Genomic DNA, 27,694 nt, shown 5'->3' with positions numbered 1-27,694 from the left:
ATAACGAATTCACACAAATGCTGTGGGAACACATACAGAAAGCCAATACTAAAGGGCATAGATTCTTCCTAATCTGAGATGTGAGTTATGTTAATAAAGCTCATTCACAACTTTTTTTTTTACTTACTCTTGCAATCCCTTCCAAAAGTGTTGAAATGGTCAATTCCTTTGTTTTTCTTATACTGTACTAAAGACATTTCGGCTTCAGAGTCAAAGATGACGATCAGACAAAAGAATGACAACTTATTTAATGGTATTTACATCTAGAGACATTTTGTTTGATGCCACTTGGTATTGATGCCAAGTATTGGAATGGACTTTAACTGAAGAACATTTAAGAACATTTAATTTTGAGTCACCTTCCCTCCACTCTGCCCTCTCTCTCCCTCTCTCCGCTATCTCTCTCCCCTCTTACCTCTCCCACTCGCGCTCTCTCGCACTCTCTCTCTTGCTCTTTCTTTCTTTCTCGCTTTCTGTTGCGCTATATATATAATATAGTATGTATATACAGGACTGTCTCATAAAATTAGAATATTGTGATGTTCTTTTTTTTCTGTAATGCAATTAAAAACAAAAATGTCATACATTCTGAATTCATTACAAATCAACTGAAATATTGCAAGCCTTTTATTATTTTAATATTGCTGATTATGGCATACACCTTAAGAAAACTCAAATATCCTATCTCAAAATATTAGAATATCATGGAAAAGTATACTAATAGAGGCGGCTCGGTGGCGCACTGGGTAGCACGTCCGCCTCACAGTTAGGAGGGTGCAGGTTCGATTCCACCTCCGGCCCTCCCTGTGTGGAGTTTGCATGTTCTCCCCGGGCCCGCGTGGGTTTTCTCCGGGCACTCCGGTTTCCTCCCACATCCCAAAAACATGCTTGGTAGGCCGATTGGAGACTCCAAATTGTCCCTAGGTGTGAGTGCGAGTGCAAATGGTTGTTTGTCTCTGTGTGCCCTGCGATTGGCTGGCAACCGGTTCAGGGTGTCCCCCGCCTACTGCCCGATGTGCTCCAGCACTCCCGCAACCCCCGTGGGGACTAAGCGGTTCAGAAAATGGATGGAAGTATACTAATAGGGTATTCAACTAATCACTTGAATCGTCTAATGAACTCAAAACACCTGCAAGGGTTTCCTGAGCCTTGAAAAACACTCAGCTTGGTTCAGTAAACTAAATCACAAGTATGGGGAAGACTGCTGATCTGACTGCTGTCCAGAGGACCATCATTGACACCCTCCATCAGGAGGGTAAGACACAAAAAGAAATTTCTCAAAGAGCAAGCTGTTCACAGAGTGCAGTTTCAAAGCACATCCACAAAAAGTCTGTTGAAAGGGGGAAATGTGGCAAGAAACGCTGCACAACCAAGAGAGATGACCGCAGCCTTAACAGCATTGTGAAGAAGAGTCGCTTCCAGAATTTGGGGGAGCTTCAAAGACAATGGACTGAAGCTGGAGTCCAGGTATCAAAAGCCACTGTTCACAGACATGACCGGGAAATGGGCTACAATAGCCGTATTCCCATGGTCAAGCCACTTCTAAACTCAAGACAACGGAAGAAGTGTCTGACTTGGCCTATGGAAAAGAAGCACTGGACAGTTGCAGAGTGGTCCAAAATCCTCTTTTCAGACGAAAGCAAGTTTTGTATTTCATTCAAGTCGAGGCACCAGGGTCTGGAGAAAGGCTGGAGAGGAGCAAAATCCAAGTTGCTTGAAATCCAGTGTGAAGTTCCCACAGTCAGCGATGGTTTGGGGAGCCATGTCAGCTGCTGGTGTTGATCCACTGTGTTTCATCAAGTCCAGAGTAAATGCAGATTTTAGAGCACTACATGCTTCTGTCTGCTAAAATGCTCTATGGAGATGATGATTTCATTTTCCAGCATGATCTGGCACCTGCCCACAGTACCAAAACCACCAGTAAATGGTGTACTGACCATGGCATTACTGTCCTCGATTGGCCTGACCTGAACCCCATAGAGAATTTGTGAAAGACACCAGACCCAACAATGCAAATGAGCTAAAGGCCGCTATTGAAGCATCCTGGGCATCCATAAGACCTCAGCAATGCCCAAGGCTGATTGCCTCCATGCCACGCCACATTGATGCAGTAATCCGTGCAAAAGGATTCCCAACCAAGTACTGAGTGCATCAATGGACATTTTCAAATGTTTGATTTTGTTTTGCTGTTATAAATCTTTTTTTTTTTTTACTTGGTCTGAGGAAATATTCTAATATTTTGAGATAGGATATTTGAGTTTTCTTAAGCTGTAAACCATAATCAGCAATATTAAAATAATAGAAGGCTTGCAATATTTCAGTTGATTTGTAATGAATCCAGAATATGACATTTTTGTTTTTTTTATTGCATTACAGAAAATAAAGAACTTTATCACAATATTCTAATTTTCTGAGACAGTCCTGTAGATATAGTCTGCCATTTTTATTTCACTTGGAATTTGTCACAGTTTTTTACCTGAAATAGAGAGGGCATATATACCGTATTTTCACAACCAAAGGGCGCACCGTACTAAAAGGTGCAGTCTCAGTTATGTGTGCCATTACTGTATTTAACACACACATAGGGCGCACCGCATCATAGGGCGCATGCATGCTATGATCTACGGTAAACAAAAAAAAAACGTTACAGGAGCAAGAAAGTGAGTTTGGTTGTACTTTATTCTATTGTTTAACCATGTACTCTACAGCAGGGGGTCCCCTTTGCCTTTTGGCTCAGCTCTCTCTTTACCACGACGGACCGGTACAGAGTCCGCATTACTGCCGACGCTGCACCGATCCGCCTGTCGATCTCGCGCTCCATCCTCCCCTCACTCGTGAACAAGACCCCAAGATACTTAAACTCCTCCACTTGGGGCAGGATCTCATCCCCGATCCGGAGAGGGCATTCCACCCTTTTCCGATCGAGGAATTTGGAGGTGCTGACCCTCATCCCGACCGCTTCACACTCGGCTGCGAACCGCTCCAGTGAGAGCTGGAGATCACGGCCTGAAGAAGCCAACAGCACCACGTCGTCTGCAAAAACAGAGACGCGATGCTGAGGTCCCCAAACCGGACACCCTCAACGCCTCGGCTGCGCCTAGAAATTCTGTCCATAAAAATTATTAACAGAATCGGTGACAAAGGGCAGCCTTGGCGGAGCCCAACCCTCACTGGGAACGAATCCAACTTGCTGCCGGAAATGCGGACCAAACTCTGGCATCGGTGATACAGGGACCGAACCGCCCTTATCAGTTGGCTCGGTACCCCGTACTCCCGAAGCACCCCCCACAGAACCTCCCGAGGGACACGGTCGAACGCCTTCTCCAAGTCCACAAAACACATGTGGACTGGTTGGGCGAACTCCCATGCACCCTCGAGGATCCTGCTGAGGGTGAAGAGCTGGTCCACTGTTCCACGGCCAGGACGAAAGCCACACTGTTCCTCCTGAATCCGAGGTTCGACCTCCCGACGGACCCTCCTCTCCAGCACCCCTGAATAGACCTTACCAGGGAGGCTGAGGAGTGTAATTCCCCTGTAATTGGAACACACCCTCCGGTCCCCCTTCTTAAAGAGGGGAATCACCACCCCAGTCTGCCAATCCAGAGGCACTGTCCCCGATGTCCACGCGATGTTGTAGAGACGTGTCAGCCATGACAGCCCCACAACATCCAGAGCCCTTAAGAAATCCGGGCGGATCTCATCCACCCCCGGGACCTTGCCACCGAGGAGTTTTTTAACTACCTCAGTGACTTCGACCCCAGAGATTGGAGAGTCCGCCTCAGAGTCCCCAGGCCCTGCTTCCACAATGGAAGGCGTGTCGGTGGAATTGAAGAGGTCTTCGAAGTATTCTCCCCACCGACACACGACGTCCCGAGTCGAGGTCAGCAGCACGCCATCTCCACTGTAAACAGTGTTGGCGTTGCACTGCTTCCCCCTCCTGAGACGCCGGATGGTGGACCAGAATTTCCTCGAAGCCGTCCGGAAGCCATTCTCCATGGCCTCGCCAAACTCCTCCCACGTCCGGGTTTTTGCCTCAGCAACCGCCGAAGCCGCGTTCCGCTTGGCCATCCGGTACCTGTCAGCTGCCTCCGGAGTCCCGCAGGCCAAAACGGCCCGATAGGACTCCTTCTTCAGCTTGACGGCATCCCTTACCGCCGGTGTCCACCAGCGGGTTCGGGGATTGCCGCCACGACAGGCACCAATGACCTTACGGCCACAGCTCCGGTCGGCCGCCTCAACAATGGAGGCGCGGAACAAGGTCCACTCGGACTCAATGTCCACTCGGACTCAATGTCCCCCGCCTCCCCCAGGACGTGGGAAAAGCTCTGCCGGAGGTGGGAGTTGAAGCTCTTCCTGACAGGGGATTCCACCAGACGTTCCCAGCAGACCCTCACAGAGCGTTTGGGTCTGCCAGGTCGGACCGGCATCTTCCCCACCATCGGAGCCAACCCACCACCAGGTGGTGATCAGTTGACAGCTCCGCCCCTCTCTTCGCCCGAGTGTCCAAAACATGTGGCCGCAAATCCGATGACACGACTACAAAGTCGATCATCGAACGGCGGCCTAGGGTGTCCTGGTGCCAAGTGCACACATGGACACCCTTATGTTTGAACATGGTGTTCATTATAGAAAATCCGTGTCGAGCACAGAAGTCCAATAATAGAACACCGCTCGGGTTCAGATCGGGGGGGCCGTTCCTCCCAATCACGCCCTTCCAGGTCTCACTGTCATTGCCCACGTGAGCATTGAAGTCACCCAGTAGAACGATGGAGTCCCCCAGAAGGAGCGCTCTCCAGCACTTCCTCCAGGGACTCCAAGAAGGGTGGGTACTCTGAGCTGCCGTTTGGTGCATAGACACAAACAAAAGTCAGGACCCGTCCCCCCACCCGAAGGCGGAGGGAGGCTACCCTCTCGTTCACTGGGGTGAACCCCAATGTGCAGGCGCCCAGCCGGGGGGCAATAAGTATACCCACACCTGCTCGACGCCTCTCACCGTGGGCAACTCCAGAGTGGAAGAGAGTCCAGCCCCTCTCGAGAGGGCTTGAACCGGAACCCAAACTGTGCGTGGAGGCAAGTCCGACTATATCTAGTCGGAACTTTTCTGCCTCGCACACCAGCTCGGGCTCCTTTCCAGCCAGAGAGGTGACATTCCATGTCCCAAGAGCCAGCTTCTGCAGCCGGGGATCAGACCGCCAAGGTCCCTGCCTTTGGCCGCCGCCCAGCTTGCACTGCACCCGACCCCTTTGGCCCCTCCCACAGGTGGTGAGCCCATGGGAAGGGGGACCCACATTTCCTTTTCGGGCTGTGCCCGGCCGGGCCCCATGGGCGAAGGCCCGGCCACCAGACGCTCGCCTTCGAGCCCCGCCTCCAGGCCTGGCTCCAGAGGGGGTGACCCGCGTCCGGGCGAGGGAAATCTGTGTCCATATATCTTTTTCATCATAAGGGGCTTTTTGAGCCGTGCTTTGTCTGGCCCCTCACCTAGGACCCGTTTGCCATGGGTGACCCTACCAGGGGCATGAAGCCCCAGACAACATGGCTCCTAGGATCATGTTGTCTGAACCCGCCAGTGGGTTCAGTCTGGCCCGCGGGATAAATCTGCATTATCAAAGAAGAATAAACTTAATTTTTCTGTAAAAGTTTCAGTTCCTATATTGTCCGCTAGGGGCGCTGTGTTTTCATCAGTTCTATCGCTTTACCCGCTTTTTCTGTTGACCCTGGCACCCTCTTCAGTGAAATGTCTTTGTCAAAAAAGAGAAAAGAGCATAGGGGCACGCAAACCCCACCACCACGATAAGGTGACGACTCACGGATCACTTTAAATAGTTTATTTCTTACACAGTCTAAAACCTTTTTAAAAAAACTCACTTTTATTTTAAAAAAGGAATACAATTTAAAGAATATTTAGTATTTATTTCTATTAAATTATTCGACTCTCCATTCATATATATGAATAGGACTTTACGTCTTTCGTTGTAATATAACTGATTATAATATAGGAGCTTAACAGATTTTTGTTGGCGGTGTGCCGCGAGATTTTTTTCCAATGAAAAGGTGTGCCGTCAATGAAAAAAGGTTGGGAAACACTGCTCTACTGTACTCACGTTATTGTTGATCGATATTCATACGCAAATCCGTCCAAGTCCTCATCTTCTGTATCCAAATTAAACAGTTGGGCAAGTTCGCCATCTGACATGCCAATTTCCCTCATCATTGTCTCGTCGTTGTCACGTTGCTCTTCGGCAATGATTCCGGCTTTCCGGGAAGCTTGAATTGTGCCTCGTAAGTATGTCTCTTTGTCTATGCCATTTTAGAGGGTCCTATTGCTGTTTTATTTGCACAAAATATTGTATTTATATATCAATTGTGGCGGAGGTACATACTCTACGTCAGGGGTGTCAAACGTACGGCCCGCGGGCCGGAACTGGCCCGCCAGTGGGTTCAGTCTGGCCCGCGGGATAAATCTGCATTATCAAAGAAGAATAAATTTAATTTCCTTTAAAATCTTCAGTTCCTATATTGTCCGCTAGGGGCGCTGTGTTTTAGTCAGTTCTATCGCTTTACCCGCTTTTTCTGTTGACCCTGGCACCCTCTTCAGTGAAATGTCTTTGTCAAAAAAGAGAAAAGTGGACACAGAGTGTCGGATTTTTCAAGAAAAATGGACCTCTTCCTATATGTTCACGGAGGTGAATGGGAAACCCGTGTGCCTGGTGTGCATGCAGCAAGTTTCGGTGCTTAAGGAATACAATATTCGGCGCCACTATGAAACTCAGCATGGAGAAAAATACAACAACTTGCACGGAGAACTGAGAAAACACAAGGTAAATGAAATGCTGGTGGGTCTGAGGAAACAGCAATCTGTTTTCACCCGGAGCCGAGAGGTCAGTGATGCTGCGGTGAAAGCCAGCTACGTAATTGCTAGCCAAATAGCATTAGCGTCAAAGCCATACTGTGACGGGGAGTTCGTCAAAAACTGTATGCTGAAGGCTGCCGAAATTGTGTGTCCTGAGAAGCGACAAGCTTTTGCCAATATTAGCTTGACGAGAAATACCGTGGCAGACAGGATTTCGGAACTATCGGCAGACTTGGACGGCCAACTGAAACGCAAAGGGGAGTCATTTCTGGCATTTTCCATTGCAATTGATGAGAGTACTGATATTACGGACGTCGCTCAACTGGCCATATTCATTCGTGGAGTTGACGAGACTTTGACTGTCACAGACAGAAGAGTTTCTCGAGTTGGTGCCTATGACCGACACCACAACAGCTGATGACATTTTCCGCTCCATTGTTGGAGCGCTGGACAGAGTCGGGGCGGACTGGTCCCGCGCCGTAAGCCTGGCTACTGATGGTGCGCCGTCAATGATCGGGAAAAAGGCAGGTGTTGTGACAAAGTTCAGAGAGAAAGTATAAGCCGCAATTGTTAGTTCTATGTAATTTTGGAATGAGTTTACTGGTCTGGCCCCCTTGAGATCCGATTAAGTTGTATGCGGCCCCCAGACCAAAATGAGTTTGACACCCCTGCTCTACGTCTTACGTGAAGTCCTCTGATTGGTTTACCACCCCGATCTACGTAAAACGTTATGTCCTTTGATTGGTTCATCGGGTCTACATATTACGCCTGTTTATTACGTCTCTGTGTGGCAGAAGCCACACAAAACAACTTTACAGATTTGCACAAACGGTAGTATTTATTTATCAATGGCAGCGGAGGTTCGTACTTTGCTCAAACGATAGTATTTATTTACCAATGGCGGCGGAGGTACGTACTCCTCTACGTGTTACACCCAGTCGTCTGATTGGTTTACCGCCCCGATTGACGTAAAACGTAATGTCCTCTGATTGGTTCATCGGGTGCCTGTACCGCGCCTCCCGTCTCTGTGTGGCGGAAGCTACACAAAACAATGGTGGCGAAGGTACGTACTCCTTCACGTGACACGTCTAATCCTGTGATTGTTTTTTTTTTGTCCCGATCAACGTGGCGGAAGCCACACAAAACGCCCGTACATTACGAAAGCCACACAAAACAACTTTACAATTTTTTTAATATGGTCCACACAAAAGGCGCACCTTCTTAAAAGGTGCACCTTAATGTTTTGAGAAAATTAAAGGCTTTTATGTGCGCCTTATGATCGTAAAAATACGGTACTACTGCTCGAGAATTTTTAAGGATCATTCAACTTTGGGTATTTCTTCGAAAGATGTTTACAATGAAAGTTATGGGAAGGGGTAGCCACCATTCCCAGCCCTTCCGACCACACCCCTTCAGACTTAAGTTTATCACCACCATCAGCCTGAAAATGAAGTACCGTAATTTTCGGACTAAAAGTCGCTCCGGAATATAGGTCGCATTAGCTATAAAACGCACAATAACGTGAAAAAAAACATAAGTCGCTCCGGAGTAAAAGTCGCATTTTGGGGGAAATTTATTCGACAAAATCCAACACCAAGAACAGACAGGAACAAGCAACAACAGGCTAAACCAGTGGTTCCCAAACTTTTGCAGGCTGGCGCCCCCTTTGGCTCCCCAGTGAATTCCTAGCGCCCCCCCCCCCCCCCCCCAAGGCACATATGGAAACAAACACCTCTTTCTTGATATTTGGTTTGCTGCAATTTGAAAAGAGAAAGGTTAAACATAAATGTGTATTTCACAAATAAAACCCAATTTAGTATTTAGTAAACCAATTTATTTTTTAGCAGTTTTAACTGCCTGGTTAGTTAGCCTGTCGCCACATATTAGCTTTGCGGGCTCGACTGGGGAAACATGTCACGTGACCGGGACGAGTGTCTTGACCTGAATTAATTGATCGTCGATAAAAAAAAAATTCTGTGCGGCTTGGCGGCCCGGTACCAAGTGACCCACGGACCGGTACCGGTCCGCGGCCCGGTGGTTGGGGACCACTGCCCTAACCAGCTCAACACAACACAACGCGTTCTGGCGAGTCCCCAATTTCATGTTGACTTGAACTCAAGATGATGTTGACCGCCAGAATGCGGTTTTTATTATAAGATAAAATTCGGAACATTACAAGCTTGAAATTACAAACCTGAGCTTTTGCTTTTGTAGTCTATGCTGTCGGATCTGACTGGGCCAGAGCGGCGTGTTGTGTACAAATCGACTGCCGCCCCCCTACCGCCCCCCTACCGCCCCTTTCTTCCTCACCGCCCCCCCAGATCTTTCCACCGCCCCCAGGGGGGCGGTACCGCCCACTTTGGGAACCACTGGGCTAAACGATAGGTATACTAACGTGACATAAACACAAACGAAGAGCTGAGAACGGGCCTGACGTAACATTCAGAGTTATTCAAAAAACTATTACATAAATAACACGTTTATAAAACCATCTGTGTCACTCCAATTCATTAAATCCATCGATCGTCCTTTATGGGAACGATGCCGCGTATGCGCCGCGCCGCTGACGTCTAAATATTCTAAATATTCCACAGACCCATATAATGATATATAGATTAGATATCAAACAACTATTATATAAGCAATAATATTATCAAACCATCTGTGCACTCTAAATCATTAAATCCATCGATCAAATTCCTCCTCCTTTGTCAACAACGCCGCGCGTGCGCCCTGACGTCAGCCTCGTCGTTATTCCACAGATCTAGTATATAACTATATTATAGCGTTAACAAAGTACAAGGAAAGACGTGGGTTTGGTAAACGTCTCTTTATTTAACAAAACAAGAGTTCAACGAGCCAACAAGTACTGAACTGTAACGATAAAAACATATACAAGTTGCTATACGAAATAAAATATATCAAATAACTATAACATAAATAGTTCACCACCACACGGCCCCAAGCACCGGCGTGGACTTCCAGGTGTGTAGCGGCGTGGACTTCCATCCCCGGAGGTGGCACTTCCAGCCACGGAGGTGGAAGAGAGCTCCATAGAATAGGACCGGGCGTGCGTAAAAGCCATGTCCGAGCCCCATCCACCGTCCCCGGACAGCCACCCGGCCGAGCGCCGGCCCACGACTTCAATCCACGGAGGTGAAAGAGAGCTCCGTAGAGTAGGACCGGGCGTGCGTAAAAGCCATGTCCGAGCCCCATCCACCGTCCCTGGACAGTCACCCGGCCGAGCGCCGGCCCCCGACTTCAATCCACGGAGGTGAAAGAAAGTTCCGTAGAGTAGGACCGGGCGTGCGTAAAAGCCATAATAGTTTTTCAAACCTTCTGTGTCACTCCAAATCATTAAATCCTTCAAACGCTTCGTCCTCCGTGTCACTTAGAAACAAAGCCGCTAATGATGCCGGTAGTACGTGGGGCCCTTCGTCATCTTCGTCATCCCGTGATCGAATCTTTGTCCTTTATGTAAACAACCGCCGCGCCACTGACGTCACTTGAAATTCAAATTACAGTAATCCCTTGCTACATCGCGGTTCTTTTATCGCAGTTTAACTTTTTATTTTTTTTTTTATTTTGAAAATTTGTGAAAAAATTCACATATGAGTCGCTCCTCAGTATAAGTCGCCCCCCCCACCCAAACTATGAAAAAAACCCGCGATTTATAGTCCGAAAACTACGGTAATTTATTCCACTCTTCAGAGACACTCATTTGAACACAGGTAGAAGACTACGGTAAGTGACTGATTTTCATATATTTAGGACTCGCATGTTTTCCTCCATTTCCGGTCTGTGCTTTGTGTGCCGCCCTGGTCATTGCTGTCCAATGGGAGCACAGATCGTCACAAGCGTGGATGCGTATACTTCACTTGCAAAATGTACAGTCGGAATAGGAACCGCAACAAATGAAAAAAATTAAGTCCGCTTTTGGTCCAGACCAAACAAGCGGACTAAAGGACTTTTCTGGTCTGAATAGATCCTGAGAAACTCCAGCATGGTGCTATTTAGAACCTCTGCGTTTTTTAATAATCCTCTTCAAATATCAGCACCCGTTTTTTTCTTCTTCAATGCTCCATCTTTGATGCAACACATGAAAACATAAAAAATGTCCAGAAACGGAACGAAGTCACCCCAACCGTAAAATACAGAAGTTTTGAATAAATGGAGGAAGTCAAGATGCATTTTGCTTGTCGAAAGACAGAAAACATATTTACCGTATTTTCCGCACCATAAGGTGCTTCGGGTTAAAAGGCGCTGACTCAATTCCGGGGGCTTTTCTGTACTTAATCCACACATCGGGCACACGGCATTATATGGCGCATGCATGCCATGACTTACGTCACAGGAGCAAGGCAGTTCCGTTGTACTTTCTTCTACTGTTTAACCATGTACTCTACTGTACTCAGATTATTATTGATTGATATTCATACGCAAATCCGTCTGAGTCCTCATTTTCTGTATCCAAATTAAACAGTAGGGCAAGTTTGCCATTAAACATGACAAGTTCCCTCTCGTCATTGTCTCATCGTTGTCACGTTGCTCTTGTGCAATGCTCCTGGCTTTCCAGAAAGCTTGAGTTGTGCCTCGTAAGCATGTCTGTTGATGCAATTTTAGAGGGTCCTAATGCTGTTTGCTTTGCACAAACGATAGTGTTCATTTATCAATAGCAACGGAGGATCCCATTACGTACAGTCTCTCTGATTGGTTTACCGCCCCAGTCTATGTAAATGTCCTCTGATTGGTTCATCGGGTCTACATATTATGCCTGTATATTACGTCTCTGTGTAGCGGAAGCCACACAAAAAAACTTTTTGCACAAACGATAGTATTTATTTATCAATGGCGGCGGAGGTACGTACTCTTCGTGTTACGTACAGTCCTCTGATTGTTTTTTTGCCCCGATCTACGTGGAACATAATGGCTTCTGATAGGTTCATCGGATCTACATATTACGCATGTATATTACAGAAGCCACACAAAACAACTTTACAGATTTTGGAATTCGGTCCACACAAAAGGCACACCTTATTAAAAGGCGCACCTTTGTTTTCTGAGAAAATTAAAGGCCACACAAAACAACTTTACAGATTTTGGAATTCGGTCCACACAAAAGGCACACCTTATTAAAAGGCGCACCTTCGTTTTTTGAGAAAATTAAAGGCCACAAAACAACTTTACAGATTTTGGAATTCGGTTCACACAAAAGACACACCTTATTAAAAGGCGCACCTTCGTTTTTTGAGAAAATTAAAGGCTTTTAAGTGCAACTTATAGTGCGGAAAATACGGTAAATTGAATTCTTTTTGAAGCACTTTTTATTAAAGGTACCTAGAAAAGTCACAATTAAGTACATATTGGTCAAAAGACATTTTTAAGTTGTATGAGAAAAGCGCCCACCTCAACAAATATGTTGTGTTAATGATTGATTGTGTGAGACAGTCATGTGGTTTATGCTGAGTTCTTGTGTTTGTTTGTATGGTGTGTGTTTGTGTTATTTGGAGGTATGAAGGTTACCACTACGACGTCGTGTCCAGCCCCAGTCTGGGAAAGTCTGCTGATGACCTGCGGAACTATGTCTTCATCTATAGGTGCGACACCATCACCATTTCCCATAATGCACCTCATGTTGGATGACATGTTTACACTCAGTAGTACATAGTGATGGGGGGCCTTTGCCCTAGTAGTAAACTGGTCCAGGTGCTGAGTTTTTAAAAACTACAGTATCTATAAGCTCCGCTCTACTCATAAAATGCCAGCAATTTGTAGCACAGCCAAGCCCCTCAATGCCAGCCATTTTTGAGAATGTTGACCCATCTTCGAAGGTTCACAGAATATTGTGTTTTATGGTCACATAAACATGGAACCCACCAAAAGGAAGAAAGAGTCTATCACCAACAAAAAAATAATAATTCTAACATTTGTCATTCTTTGGTTATCTGCAGCTGAACATAGGTAAATTTAACCAAAAATCCTATTTCAGGTGAAAAAACTGAGAAATTGAGGATTTTGTGAACAGATGTATTTCAAGTAAAAGTTAAAATTTGACACCAATATTTTGGCTTTTTTGAAAAACAATGTGCTGGATTCCCCAACATAAAGCTGCATATTGAAACAATATACTGAGTCACACGGTATGTATGACTTGATGCCATATTTGATGGTTTTTTTGTGGGTTTTACACTTTGAAGGCAAGATGCCTCCGCCACAGCATCATCCTTTCATCTATGCAAATATTTTATTAGCCCACAAAACTGCATCCACTGAACGGGAAGCTCAGGACAAGCACAATCACCCCATGGTGTTCCACATGGCTCCAGCGGAGTTTGTGTCTACCGTGTCGGGTGCTTTTTAACGGGTTTTTATTTTTACTTCGTCATTGTAATCTTGAACCAATGACGATCTTTAGTTGACTTGAACTCTAAGAAGAGTATCTTCGAAAGTAAGCTGCTTGTGTTTTTTTATTTTCCTATCCTCTCTGAATCCGCTCTGACTCTTCCACACCCTACCTACTCTCCATCTTGAGCTAAGTCACAGGCTATGCTCTGATCATGGGCACTGCTGCCATCTAAGGGTTGTTGCAACTCATCACAATAATTTTCAAGCTTGATACATAAATGGAATAGATTAGTGATAACTTGAGGGTGGGAGGTAATGAGGTAACGATTCTGTTAACGGTCTTTGAGAAAATGTTTAAATTAAAATGATATAGATGTTTTGCACCTTCTACATTCTTTTATCTGTCAAATTGATATGTTCGTCCAAAGACCTATTTATGCTTGCGCAGGGGACAACGGCAGCATTACATCACATGACCAATGCATTGTGTCATGCAGCACCTCCGCTACTGGTCTGCAACACATAGTCAGAAATCAGAAACACAGATTCAGAAATCTTTTCTGAGCGTATCATCTCTCATGATGGGTTCGTTTAGTCACATGCTGTACAGTTTATCCTGGCTATGTTCCACAAGGCCTCTTAAATCCTGATTTATATCAGAACCTCCAAATCTGAGACCATGGTTCTTAGTCGGAAACCTCTCCAGGTCGGCGATGAGATCTTGTCATAAGTGGAGGTGTTCAAGTATCTTGGAGTTTGTTCACGAGTGTGGGTAGGATGGAGCAGGAAACTGGCAGATCAGTGCAGCATCTGCTGTGATGCATACTCTGGTCTTTCGTGGTGAAGGAGTTGTCGAAATTCAAAGCTCTCGATATACCGGTCGATCTATGATCCTACCCTCATCTATGAGCTGCGGGTCGTGACTGAAAGAAGGAGATCCTGAAACAAGCGGCCAAAATGAGTTTCCTCCGCAGGGTGTCCAGGCTCTCCCTTAAAGATAGGGTGAGAAGCTCGGTCATCCGTGAGGGACTTGGAGTCGAGCTGCTGCTCCACCGTGTTGAGAGGGGCTGGATGAGGTGGCTCGGGCATCTCATTAGGATGCCTCCTGGACGCTTCCCAGGAGAGGTGTCTCACCAGTAGAAGGCCCCAGGGACGACCCAGCACAGTCTGGAGAGACTATGTCATCTGAAGCACGGTCATCTGAGAGGGACTCTGAGGTGCCTTGGGCATCTGATTAGAATGCTGAGGTGTTCCGGCCATGTCCCACGAGTAGCAGGCCCGTACCCGGATGGCCCAGGACGTGCTCGAGAGACTGTCTCTCGGTTGGCCTGGGAATGACTTGCGATCCCTCCAGAAGAGCTGGAAGAAGTGGCTGGGTAGAGAGAAGTTTGGGCTTCCCTGCTGAAGCTGCTGCCTCCTTGACCTGACCCCAAATACGCGGTGGGTGGACTGACGGAGGGAGGGAGGTTGGGGCGGACAGATGGACATTTCATTTTGCTACTTTTTAGGTTTTGGTTGTTCAGGTGGTGGTGAAAGCAGTTGGTGTTGATCCTTGAACTTCCCATGTCTCTGGAAACCTGTTTTCTGTAGAACAATGTGTACGTCACAGTCCAATGCGCCCTTGCACGTAGTGTTATTCTCAGATAGAGCAATTTCAATATTACGTGCAGTGGACCAAGCTTGGCTAGCGTGAGGGGTAATTCCAGTTGCAAACGCTCCCTGATGCGCAGTGAGTTCATCTTTTCAACAAGTTAATCTCTAATCATCTCCTCCTCCATATTTCCAAACTGATACATTACAACATAACTACAAAACTAGCTCTTTTAAAGCATCGACAAAACTATTTGGTTGTTTTATCAAAGCATTGGGTCTGTTGTCTGAAGCGTTAAAGTTTGGAAAAAAGTTTGTAAGTGTGCTCGGCATCATGTCATATTTGTCATCAGCCACAGCCAATGTGTAACAGGAATGAATATACATATACATACATACGTACATACACACCCACGCGCAGACAAACACACGCATACACACACACACCCATGCACACACACACACACACGCCAGTCTGTCCTTCGTACGCGACCTCAGCCTCCTTCCGTCCTCGTTAGTTCTTAGTCATAAGATAATGAATGGTCCGTCCGTCCTCGTTATTGTAAAACCATCAGCGGTCCGTACCTCCGTCCATCGTAAGTATATGTAGTATAAAATAAAAATCATAGTCCAACAGATGAGCTTTGAATAAAATGGTGAAGTGCTTATATGAGTATGATGGTACGGTGGCTGCCTCAGAGCTTTACGAAGCCTCATATTCACTTAGTATGTTGTCTGTACTTGCTTGCTGCCTAACAGTAGTCGGGGGATGTAGAGGAGACGTTTGTCCAAGGCTGTGGGGTCGTTGTCATTGCACATTGTCAACAGGGGAAGTCCCAACAGCGCGATAACGCACACATACACCACAGGGAGACGGGTCGCACTGCAGTCAGAGTTTATTTGGCACACTTTTTCCTCTTGCTTCTTACACTCGATGTAGTATTCTTTCATTTGTTTTTATCAGTTTCTGGTCCACAACCGCACACACGCTAGCTCCCGCCTTCCTCCTCCAGAATACTTCACACGCATGTGCACTCTGTCGACACACGTCATGCATACATACACAACCATCAGTAGCACACAATACCCACAACAACGGCAAAAAGATTTACGTTTAAAACAACTCACTTAAACCAGGATTCTGCTCTGCATTGTAGCCAAAGGTAGAATCAAATCCAAGTCGGTTCTTGCGGTGTTGAACAAATTATTATCCGCTGGCCATCAGTGGGCAGGTACTTGGGACAAACGGCTTCTGAGAGAGGCTAATGGCAGCGGTTTCATAATTTATAATAAACATTTAAAGCTCTTTAGTTGGCTAATTTACTATTCACACCACTTAAATTTCAGGCAGTTTGGTCTCAGCATAGAGATTTTTCCCTCTCCTTTATTGAAAAAGATTATTACATATATAAAATACCAAGATGAAAACAAAGAAGATAAATGCAAAAAAAAAAGTCAGGTGAAGGACAGGTGAAAACCCCACTTCTATCCATGCTCAATCAGTCCTTTTTTAAACTTTCTCATCCCTTATCCTTCAACTGCAAAATGGGCAGTTCCTTTCCTGAGACAGAATCTGAATTTATCTTGGAAGAGCACTAGCAGTCCTATCATTCAGCCAAGCTTTATTCTCTTCCTACTCTTCCTACTTCTTCCCCTCTCTCTCTCTCTCTCTGTGTCTCTCTGTGTCTCTCTCTCTCTCTCTCTGTCTCTTTCTCTGTCTCTCTCTGTCTGTCTCTCTCGCTCTGTCTCTCTCTCTCTCTCGCTCTCGCTCTCAATACTCATCGCCATAGAGTCTTTACCGGCAGCAACAAGACACCTCAAAGTATAGTCTTGTCTCTGCCTTTTAAATTTTAGGATTAAGGCGTAATTTGAGTCAATGCTAAAAATTAGAGGTTGTAGTTGTAATGTTTTATTCACTCATTCAATTAGCATTTCAGAGTAATTTTATAGTTGTGTGAAAATTTTGGACTAGAGAAATTTTGTTTGTATTGTCTGGCCTAATATTAACTGAGATAACTTAAATAAAAAACATTAGCTTTTTTTTTACTCAATTCACAAAAAGTAGATGCTAGCGTTTTAACTCTTCAGTTGACATTGATGTTTTGTTGTCAGGACAGAAACGGTGCATGTAATGGGTCAACATCAGTACCAAGACCAGAATCAGTTTGTCAGACCGCCGTTTGCTGTTTACTTCCTCAGCAACACAACTGGTAAGCAAGCAACCCATGAATAATTTTTCTGGCTTTTATATTGTTTTATAACAACCGCTTTTGTCATCAGCTATCAAGAATATTGTTCTGGTCGGGCTGCATGCAGACCCAAGCAGCGCCATCCAGGAGATGGACCACCTGTACGATGTCTTCAAGCAAGTATTGAACAAATGGAATAACGAGGTAACATCCACGCTTATTTACATTGGCCACCTGGCTACTGTTTATTTAACAAACTTACTCTAGACCCTGGCAAAAATCTTTTTTTTATTTTTATTTTGAAGAAAAAACAAGTCACGCTGTTTTTCAAATTAATTCTCATTCAAAATGACAAAATGACATTTTATGAAATAAAAAATGCAAGAAAGAAAATTGTTGTAGAGCAAGCAGAGGGTAAAACCAGGAATTCTGAAGAAACACTGAATTCTCAGGAAAACAAACATAATAATTTTCAGTTCTCACCCCCTTGCCTCCAGGTCACGATTGTAAATAAGAAAGTGTTCTCAATTGGCTTACCTGGTAAAACATTGAATAAAAAAAAATAAAAATCTTACCACACAACTTTGCATCACTCTAAAGATCTCGCATTCACTCATGCTGACTCACGCTCGGATGTTGTAGAGCAACCAATTTGTTCTGCAATGTGCTGACATCAAATTAGGATCCAAATGAAGTTTTGGATTAAGTTTCTCAACATGGTGGATACTGGCAGGCATCAGCCACCAGAGTGCAGCAGTGAGCAAACATGAGCCAAGTTATTAATCTACACACCTATTTCAGCCATGCTGCTCGTTAAACAGAATTATTTTTTTTCTAACAAACAAAAAACTTCAAATGGTAAAACACATTCATTTAGTCACCAACCTGCACACAACAAACAACTCTTCACGACAAGACAGAAAGCACAAACTGCAGACGAATTGGCCAGCCTAGGTTAATTAAAGGCAATACCATAGAAATGTGTTTTTAATCGGGTCTTGAATGATTTACTTAGGTAGCAGCTTTAATAACTATGGGTAGGGCATTCCAAAGCTCTGGAGCCTGAATCGAGATTGCGCTTATCCCTTATTTCAGCCCTAGGAATCAGTAAAAGTCCAGCGTTTTGCAAACGAAGGTTTCTGAACAGAACGTAAGGTACAATTAGGTTGATGAGATAGGAAGGCGCTAAGCCATGCAATATTTTATAGGTTAGTAAAAGAATCTTGAAGTCACATCTTAAGTGGACCGAAAGCCAATGCAAGTTGGCAACTATCTTAATTTTCTTTTTTGGTATGTGTATGTTTTTTACGTGTGTGTGTGTGTGTGTCTGTGTGTGTAGAACGTGATGTTCTTGGGAAATTTTCACGCTGGCTGCGCTCACATGACACGCCCTGATAAGAAGAACATCCGACTGTTCACCAACAGCAGCTTCTTCTGGCTCATCGGAGACAAAATAGACACCACCATCATGGACGAGACAAGCTGTGCATATGATCGGTAGGCATGTGCGCATGCGCGTGCATGCGTGTCGAACTGATGTTTGACTGTAGCTTTTAATCTTGTACCACAGGATCGTCGTATACGGGAAGTCCTTCCTGAAAGCCATAACTCCGTTCTCCGCCAATGTCTTCAACTTCGCTAAAGAGTTCAAACTGACCAAGACCACAGTAATGCAGGCTTCTGTTGTCACGCATCTTTGTCAATATATTCATTGACAATATCAAAGCTTTCTTTCCATTTAATTGGCAAACAAGTATGAAATAAATAATGATAAATGATAAGACAGAATTATTGTGCATTTGATGACCATCATGTTAGTTAACCTTAATAACCATCATGTGTTTGATGATACTCCAATGCAATGTAGTAGTTACTGTAATAAATGCAGTTAAAATTATTTCATTGTGTAGTATTACCTATTTGCCATGTCCCATTTCTCTCATTGTTGGGGACAATACAAAAAACAAAAACAAAGAAAAATTACTTCACCTTGGTGGAGTTAATTCTTGCTTACTGATTCTGCTGTTTTTCTTTCCAGGCTCTGCAGGTGAGCAACCACTTTCCTGTGGAGGTGACGCTCAAGAACTCCGCCCAACTCCTTCAGGCCATGCCACGCTTGCTTCTGCTTACAGTCACCCTCCGCTGCTTTCTGGCATATCTATGAATTTCCCATCCTTTCATCATATTGGCATCTTTATGGGAGTTTTTCTACCACATGAACAAGATTGCTAAGCATGCACTTGCTTCGCTTCATCCTCATCAGAATTGTCCTGGGCCCAATAAAGTCCTGATTGTATGTGACATAAACATCAATGTCTCTGGTGTGGGTGCTGTTTTGTCGCCAAGTGGAGAAAACCCTTTTTCTTAGAACCATGTTGAAACCCTACTGTCCTCATGAACGGTGTCTTGGTCTACACACGATACAAAAAAATCACCAGACATAAATAAATTCTCAAAAAGTAGTTTTCATGATTTTACTTTCTGCGTGGTGTGATGATTTTTAAACTTGTTTGCATTGTTTATCTTTTTAGATTCTGTGACATAAAATATATATGAATATTATAAATATGTTTTCATTGCTAAAACAGTGATGTCATAACATTGTGTTAGCTAAATGCATTTTGAAATATTGCACTTGATTTGATAATTAGCCACCATTATTTTACAGTCAAATTTTCTATTTTAGGATTTAAAGCAGTGGTGTCAAAGATACGGCCCGCAAGGAGGTTCAATCAGGCCCACGGGACAATTTAAAAGTGAAAAAAATGCATGAAATACACGGAGTTAATATTTTTAATAATATGCAATTCATGGATTATCCGCTATGGGGCACATATTTGATCAGAGTAGAAGACAACATTATTTTGATCAGAGAAGACAGACCCAACACAGCAGATGGTAACAATGAGCCGATTGCTGCATGTTAGGATGTTGTTTCTACCCTGGTCTCTACCCCTCCCCTACACCCTCATTCGCCAAAATGTCATTATCCAAACGGAGAAAAGTAGATACGGAGTGTAGAATTTTCAATGAAAAATGGACCGCGTCCTATTCATTTATTTACAGATAAGCACGGAAAACCTTTGTGCTTGGTGTATTTGCAACAAGTTTCGGTATTGAAGGAATCTAATATTCGACGCCACTACAAGACTCTTCACAGTGAAAAATATGACGGCTTGCAAGGACAACTGAAAAGAGATACGATCAACGAATTGCAGGCGGGTCTGAGGAAACAGCAGTCAACTTTCATCCAAAGCTGACAAGTCAGTGAAAGAGCAGTAAAAGCTGTTGTAATACAGTCATTTTACAATGCAGGTTAATGCCGGTCAAGATGTGAAATACTGCCACTTTGTGGTGCTATGTATGCTCCGTGTTTTTGTTCAATAAACACTTGTGAAATTAAAACAGGTTATGGACCCAGTCGGTCCCAGTCAGTTCTAGTAAATAGCTTAAAACAGTGGTTTTACACGGACTCTGTGTGGAGTACTCGGTGTTGTGGGATTCACAATGGAGGACAGACTGTTTATCGACAAGCTAAGTGGACCAGACAACTGGGCTACGTGGAAATTCCAGATTGAGCATCTGCTGAAAGCTAGGAGTCTATGGGGCATGGTAATGGAGACGGAAACATTAGCACAAGATGCTAACCCAGCTACTCGAGCCGAATTCGCTAGGAGGAAAGAAAAAGCGTTTTCAATGTTGGTGCTTAATGTAAGTACATCTCAGCTGTACCTGATTACAAGTTGCCAGTCACCTAAAGAAGTGTGGGATACACTGAAGGGACATTTTGAGAGAGACACTCTAGCAAATAAATTGTTTCTAAAGAAGTACTTCAGGTGTGAAATGAAGGAAGGAGAAACGATAACCGAGCATTTGAAGCGCATGAAGGAATTAACAGATCAATTCAGTGCTATTAGTGCTGTAATTGAGGAGGAGGATCAGATTGTGACATTGCTAGGTAGTCTTCCACCCAGCTATGCAACAATTGTCACTGCCCTGGAGACAAAGATGGACAGTTTGACTCTTCAATTCGTGCAGCAGTAAATGAATAACAAAAGCGAGTGCAGGCAAATGGCAGTACCAGTGTTGCGCCACTAGGTGCCACCTCTGCAATGGACACTCAAGTGCGTGGGGATCCACAGCCTGAGGGAATTGACAGATCCAAGTGGAAATGTTTTAAATGTGGGAAGGAGGGACATCTGAAACGAAATTGTCCAAAGTTAAAAAGTAAAAATCAAACCCACAAGGCTAAACAAATGACATGTGAGGATAATGAAAATTCTGAGTGCAACTGAAAGTGCATTTGTTGCCAGAGAAAATCAGAATGAAAAAGTGTAACAGGTCAAATGGCTGATCGACTCTGGAGCGTCAAAACACATGACATGCTCAAAAGAAATACTGCAGGATTACCAGGAATTCACAAAGCCACAATCAGTGAAACTGGGCGATGGCAGAGTAGTCGATGCACAAGGACTCGGCAATGGAAAAATGACTTTCAAAGTGAGTGATGTCAAAGATGTCACAATGTATGATGTGCTGGATGTGTGCAAGCTGTCAGGGAATCTTTTCTCAGTGGGAGCTGCTGTGAAAAAAGGGAATACTGCAGTTCAAGAAGACCCGGTGCTACATTCGCGGAAAAAATGGAGATCTTCGAGGAATGGGAACACAATGAGCCGATGGATTATACCAGCTGGATGTGGAGGGGAGTACGCCTGTCCCTCATACAGCAAGAAGTGCATCAGTTGCAGCCAGCCTATGGCATCAAAGATCACACCACCATGCTGAAGGAGCTTAAACCTCTGGTGAGTGGAATGGACTTTTCTGCTGAAAAAGAGAACTCCTTCTGTAAAGCATGTGTGGAGGGCAAGCTGGCTAGGAAGCCATTCAAGTCAGTGGGAGAAATCCACTCAAAGCGAAAACTGCAGCTGATTCATAGTGACGTCTGTGGTCCCATGCAGACTGAATCCATAGGTGGGTCAAAGTACTTCGTGACATTCATTGATGACTACTCAAGATGCTGCAAGGTATACTTCATGAGGCAGAAAAGTGAAGTGCTCAGCTAGTTCAAAGAGTTTGAGAGAACATTCTTCAATGAGCGTGGACAAAGAGTTACAAGACTGAGAATAGACAACGGTCGGGAATACACGTCGAAAGAATTCCAAGAATACCTGAAAGCTCAAGGCATCCACCATGAAATGTCTGTACCCCACACACCACAGCAAAACGGTGTAGCTGAAAGAAAAAATCGGACTTTAGTTGAAGCAGCAAGGAGTATGCTGTCTCATGCAAAGCTGCCAAACATGTATTGGGCAGAGGCTGTAGCAACAGCAGCCTATGTGCAGAAAAGGTTGCCCACATCACTTCTAAAGCAACAGACCCAGTACCAGAGATGGAGTGGCATAAAGCCGAACATCAGTCACATGAGAGTTTTTGGCTGTGTGGCATATGCACATATTCCAGAAGTAGAGAGGAGAAAGCTGGACAAGAAAGCGGTGAAGCTTCGCTTCGTGGGATATGCCAACAATGCCAAGGGCTATCGTCTGTTCGATGAAGAGAAAAGGAGGATTCTGATTCGCCGGGACGTCAGCTTCAATTAGACCGACTTTGACTGGAAACAAGAAGTGGAAGTGTCTTGTTCAGACAGTGAAGCTGGCAGTGGTCCTGATGAGAGAGGAGCATCAGTCAACGATGACACACCAGTCAATGAAGCTCCGAGAGAATGCGGCAGAGTCAGAAAGCCCCCAAAAAGGTATGGCTATGATGAATATGCAGACATAGTAACTGTCGAACATTATGCAAATGTCTGTAGTGTAAATGAGCAAAGTACACTGAAGGAAGCAATGATGAGCTCTAATGCTAAGGAATGGAAGGAAGGCAGCTGATTTGGAGTGTGAATCCCTGCTTGAAAAATGATACTTGGGACTTAGTGGAATTGCCAAAAGACAGAAAGCCAATAGGTTCGAGATGGGTGTTCAAAGTCAAGCACCATAGTGATGGAGAAGTGGAGAGATACAAGTGCAGACTTGTTGCCAAGGGTTACTCACAGAAGTATGGCGCTGACTACAATGAAACTTTCTCGCCTGTTGTACGATTCAGCTCAATTCGTACATTGCTTGTCCTTTGCTGTTCAGAATAACATGCATGTACACCAGATGGATGTCGTTACTGCATTTCTAAATGGACATCTAGAGGAGGAAATCTACATGGAGCAACTAGACGGATACGTCAAACCAGGCCAAGAGCACTTGGTGTGCAAGCTGAAAAAGTCAATCTACGGCCTTAAGCAGTCACCTCGCTGCTGGAGTAAGACTTTCACAGAGTTCATGAAAGATCTTGGTTTCAATCAGAGCACATCAGACCCCTGTGTGTTCGTGAGAGCTCGACAGGGACTAGAGATATTAGCTGTTTATGTTGATGATCTGATTCTGATCACAGAGTCACTGCAGAGCATGAGTGAGTTGAAAGTTGCTCTGAAAAAGAGATACAAGATGAAAGACATGGGTGAGTTGTCTTACATACTGGGCATCTCAGTGATTCAAGACAAGACAAACAACTGTGTGTTTCTTCATCAAAAGCATTACATTGAAGCCATTCTTCAGAAATATGGGATGGATAAAGCCAATCCGGTCACAACCCCAGCTGATGCAAATGTGAAGTTGCAGAAAAATGATGGTGTCAGTAAGCCAGTGAATCCAGGTACCTACCAGTCAATTGTAGGAAGCCTGTTGTACGCAGCAATGGCCACCAGGCCAGACATCGCACAAGCAGTGAGTGCTGTGTCAAAGTTCAACGCAGAACCAAACACTGCACACATGACTGCTGTGAAGAGGATTCTTCGCTACCTGAAAGGTACCACAAACCTCGCTCTCGAGTACCAGAGGTCAGAGTCTGGAACTTTAGTCGGCTTCTCAGACGCTGACTGGGCAGGAGATCAGGATGATCGTCGTTCTACAACGAATGTCTTCCTACTGAGTGGAGAAGCAGTAAGCTGGCTCAGCAAGAAACAGAACACAGTCGCACTGTCAACAGTTGAAGCAGGATACGTCGCTCCCAGCCAGGCAGCACAAGAATGTACCTGGCTTACACGACTACTCAGTGATCTCGGAATGGACGTTACATCAACAGTGATTCTGGAAGACAACCAAGGAGCTATTGCCATAGCTAAGAATCCAGTTGACCATTCAAGAACAAAGCACATAGACATTCGGTACCACTACATTCGTGAATGTGTGCAGAATGGACAAATTCAACTGCAATACTGTCCTACAGATAATATGAAGGCAGATATCTTGACCAAGCCTTTAGCAAAGCAGAAGTTTGAGTATCTTAGGAGAGAGATTAGACTTTGTGCTGTGTAACTCTGATAAGTATAAGTCATAGGCCAATGTTTAGTATTGTTAGAGCCTAAGTTAAGACTACTGGTAAATAAGGTAAAAAGAAAAAAGTGGAATTAAAATGGCTTGCTAGTATTCTAGTATTACTTTTTAAGTTTGTTAAAAAGGGCACTTATAGTCTAAGAGAAGAGTCTAAGTTTAATACATCTAAGTGATTTAAGTTAAAGAAAGTAAGACTTACGTGTAAGTTTACTGTAAAATTAAGTGGGAGTGTTGTAATACAGTAATTTTACAATGCAGGTTAATGCCGGTCAAGATGAGAAATACTGCCACCTTGTGGTGCTATGTATGCTCCGTGTTTCAGTTCAATAAATGCTCGTGAAATTAAAACAAAAGCCAACTACCTGATTGCCAGCGAAATAGTATCATTAGCATCAAAGCCGTATTCCGATGGTGACTTTGTTAAACGATGCATGATGAAGGCGGCTGAACTTGTACGTCCCGAGAAGCGACAAGCTTTTGCTAATTACATTAGCCTGACGAGGAATACTATAGTAGAGAGGATTTCGGACCTATCAGCATATTTAGACAGCCAATTGAAACAGAGAGTCAAGTCATTTATTGCATTTCCTGTTGCAATTGATGAGAGCACCGACATCACAGACGTGGCACAACTGGCCTTCATTATTTGTGGAGTTGATGAGACATTGACTGTTACTGAAGAGTTTCTTGAGTTGGTGCCAATGATGGACACCACAACAGCCGAAGACATGCAGATTTGAAGGGCAAATATGCCTCCGTAGGTCTGGACAATTTTTATCAGTGTCTACTACCAAGGTACCCCAAATTAACCGCCCTGGCTGCTAAAGGTTTGTGCTTGTTTGGGACAACCTACCTTTGTGAACAAATTTTCTCAGTAATGAATATCAAAACAAAAATGCGTTCAAGGCTCACAAACAAGCACTTAAATGACATTCTGAAAGTGACAGCTAGTCAGGACATGGCACCTGGTATTGATACAGACCAAAAGATGCCAAGTATCAGGAACAAAAACAAGTCCAGACTAGTCTAATGCCTTTAAAATGCTGCCTTAGTTACTGTCTGCGTTGAAAAAATACAGCTCTGTGAAGATGAATCCTTAATGTGGTGATTAAAAAAGTGTGCAGTTTAATGTTGGTCAGCAACTTCACTACAAAAAAGTATGGTGGATTTCTACTGTTCATGCAACTCCATGAATGTTCAATATGTATTGTATGTGTGTTTCATGTATGAAGTTTCCACATTTACAGGACATGTGAATACTTTCTTCTTTGCACACTTAATAGCACTCTTCTCAGTTTGTAAGGTGTAGGCAGGGAGTAAATTTAGATTTTATATGCACATGTAAATGGTTTAAAAATTCCTTTCTTTGTAAATCTCATTTAATCTTAAAGGGCATTACTGTTAATGTTTTAAGTTATGTTAATGTTAATGAAATGCTATTAATGTTTTGTAAAAGGAATGTTAATTAAATTTAAACATTTTCCTAATGTTCTTGTGCTTCTTTACACCCAGAAAATAAAAGGAAAGACATTATATTTTGGTTATTTATAGCAGAGTATGGTATAATTTTAATGGTTCGGCCCACTTGACATCTACCGAGGCCATATGTGGCCCCCAATGTGAAATGAGTTTGACACCCCTGATTTAAAGGGACTGTTGATTGAGCTCAACAGCACTTATGTATTAGGTCTGTTTGTAAAAATGTCAGCACTCAAATTCATGCCACAATCTGTCTTACTATTCGTCAATTGACACCACAGCTGATTGTTTACTTTTGAAACGTATGCAGTGTCATGCATGTTGTGATCATGATGCCTCTGATCCACAAGTGAAAGGAGACTTTGAATCTCCATCTTCCATCTATAACCGCTTCAAACAACCATGCATATGTAGATGTATTATTGCCAATGTTTTTAGTGGTGTATTCTGTTGCATTATTTTGTGAAAATAACTTGTTAAAGCGCTATATAAATAAAGATGTATTGTAAAAGACTAGAGATTTAATGGCTGTTTTAGGATGAGATTTACGACAATGCGGCCCGCCCACTTTTGGAGCTCGGCTTCTTGTTTTCACCCCTGTCTACGTCACAGGTGGGAGGCAAGCATTGTAATGCTTGTTGTTTACTGGCTTTGTTTGTCACGCAACAAATTATGGGCACATGAAGCTTCCTTGGGGTTTGAGGCTTTTCCACCATACGGTTTGCAAATGGGTTCATTTCTCAAGACTTCATGTGCACACAAACACCACTGCTGGTCAAAAAAAGTAATTAATTGCATTAATGAGAATTGCATTCACCTTTATATTTTGCTTAATGTAGCCTGATCAAAATGAATAAATTTTTTCTCTGTATGTGCATTCACGTGTAACAATGAAGGAGGTGGAATACAGTAATCCCTCGCTCCATCGCGGGTCGTTATCGTGGTTTCACTACATCGTGTTTTTTTTCCATCCATCCATCCATCCATCCATCCATCCATCCATCCATCCATCCATCCATCCATCCATCCATCCATCCATCCATCCATCTTTTTAAGCTTATCCGCGGTCGGGTCGCGGGGGCAGCAGCTTTAGGAGGGACTCCCAGACTTCCCTCTCCCCAGCCACTTCATCCAGCTCATCCCGAGGGATCCCGAGGCGTTCCCAGGCCTGCTGAGAGACAGTCTCTCCAGCGCGTTCTGGGTTGTCCACGGGGTCTCCTACCGGTGGGACATGCCCGAGACACCTCCCCAGGGAGGCGTCCAGGAGGCATCCCGATGAGATGCCCGAGCCACCTCATCTGGCTCCTCTCAACGTGGAGGAACAGTGGCTCTACTCTGAGTCTCTCCTGGCTGACCGAGCTTCTCACCTTATCTCTAAGGGAGAGCCCGGACACCCTGCGGAGGAAACTCATTTCGGCCACTTGTATCTGGGTTCTCGTTCTTTCGGTCACGACCCATAGCTCGTGACCATAGGTGAGGATAGGAGCGTAGATCGACCGGTAAATTGAGAGCTTTGCCTTTGGGCTAAGCTCTCTCTTTACCACGATGGACCGGTACAGAGTCCGCATTACAGCCGACGCTGCACCGATCCGCTTGTCGATCTCACGCTCCATCCTACCCTCGCTCGTGAACAAGACCCCAAGATACTTGAACTCCTCCACTTGGGGCAGGATCTCATCCCCGATTCGGGGAGGGCATTCCACCCTTTTCCGACTGAGGACCATGGACTCGGATTTGGAGGTGCTGACCCTCATCCCGACTCCTTCACACGGCTGCGAACCGCTCCAGTGAGAGCTGGAGATCACGGCTTGAAGAAGCCAACAGCACCACGTCATCTGCAAAAAGCAGAGATGCAATGCTGAGGT

General features: G+C 44.5%; 1 protein-coding gene and 1 long non-coding RNA gene across 5 annotated transcripts in view; both read left to right on the top strand.

Annotated features, from left to right (window-relative positions):
* LOC119119497 (deoxyribonuclease-1-like 1) overlaps positions 1 to 19,436 on the top strand; it is a 52,590-nt gene extending 33,154 nt beyond the window's left edge. For all 4 annotated transcript variants that reach the window (XM_037245932.1, XM_037245929.1, XM_037245930.1 and 1 more), the window contains 6 exons: positions 12,361 to 12,447; positions 16,898 to 16,995; positions 17,066 to 17,178; positions 18,314 to 18,471; positions 18,545 to 18,641; positions 19,013 to 19,436. In XM_037245932.1, coding sequence (XP_037101827.1) covers positions 12,361 to 12,447; positions 16,898 to 16,995; positions 17,066 to 17,178; positions 18,314 to 18,471; positions 18,545 to 18,641; positions 19,013 to 19,138 — 679 coding nt within the window. In that variant the 3' untranslated portion in view covers positions 19,139 to 19,436. The remainder of the gene's footprint in view (positions 1 to 12,360; positions 12,448 to 16,897; positions 16,996 to 17,065; positions 17,179 to 18,313; positions 18,472 to 18,544; positions 18,642 to 19,012) is intronic.
* Positions 13,111 to 15,890, top strand: LOC119119559. The gene is made up of 2 exons (XR_005097353.1): positions 13,111 to 14,635; positions 14,719 to 15,890. It is a non-coding gene; the product is annotated as an uncharacterized LOC119119559 (long non-coding RNA).
* Positions 19,437 to 27,694: the final 8,258 nt, after the last annotated feature.

The sequence above is a fragment of the Syngnathus acus genome, chromosome 2 (genome assembly GCF_901709675.1).
Source record: "Syngnathus acus chromosome 2, fSynAcu1.2, whole genome shotgun sequence".
Taxonomy (NCBI): Eukaryota; Metazoa; Chordata; class Actinopteri; order Syngnathiformes; family Syngnathidae; genus Syngnathus; species Syngnathus acus.
This window is presented reverse-complemented; position numbering and strand designations above follow the sequence as displayed.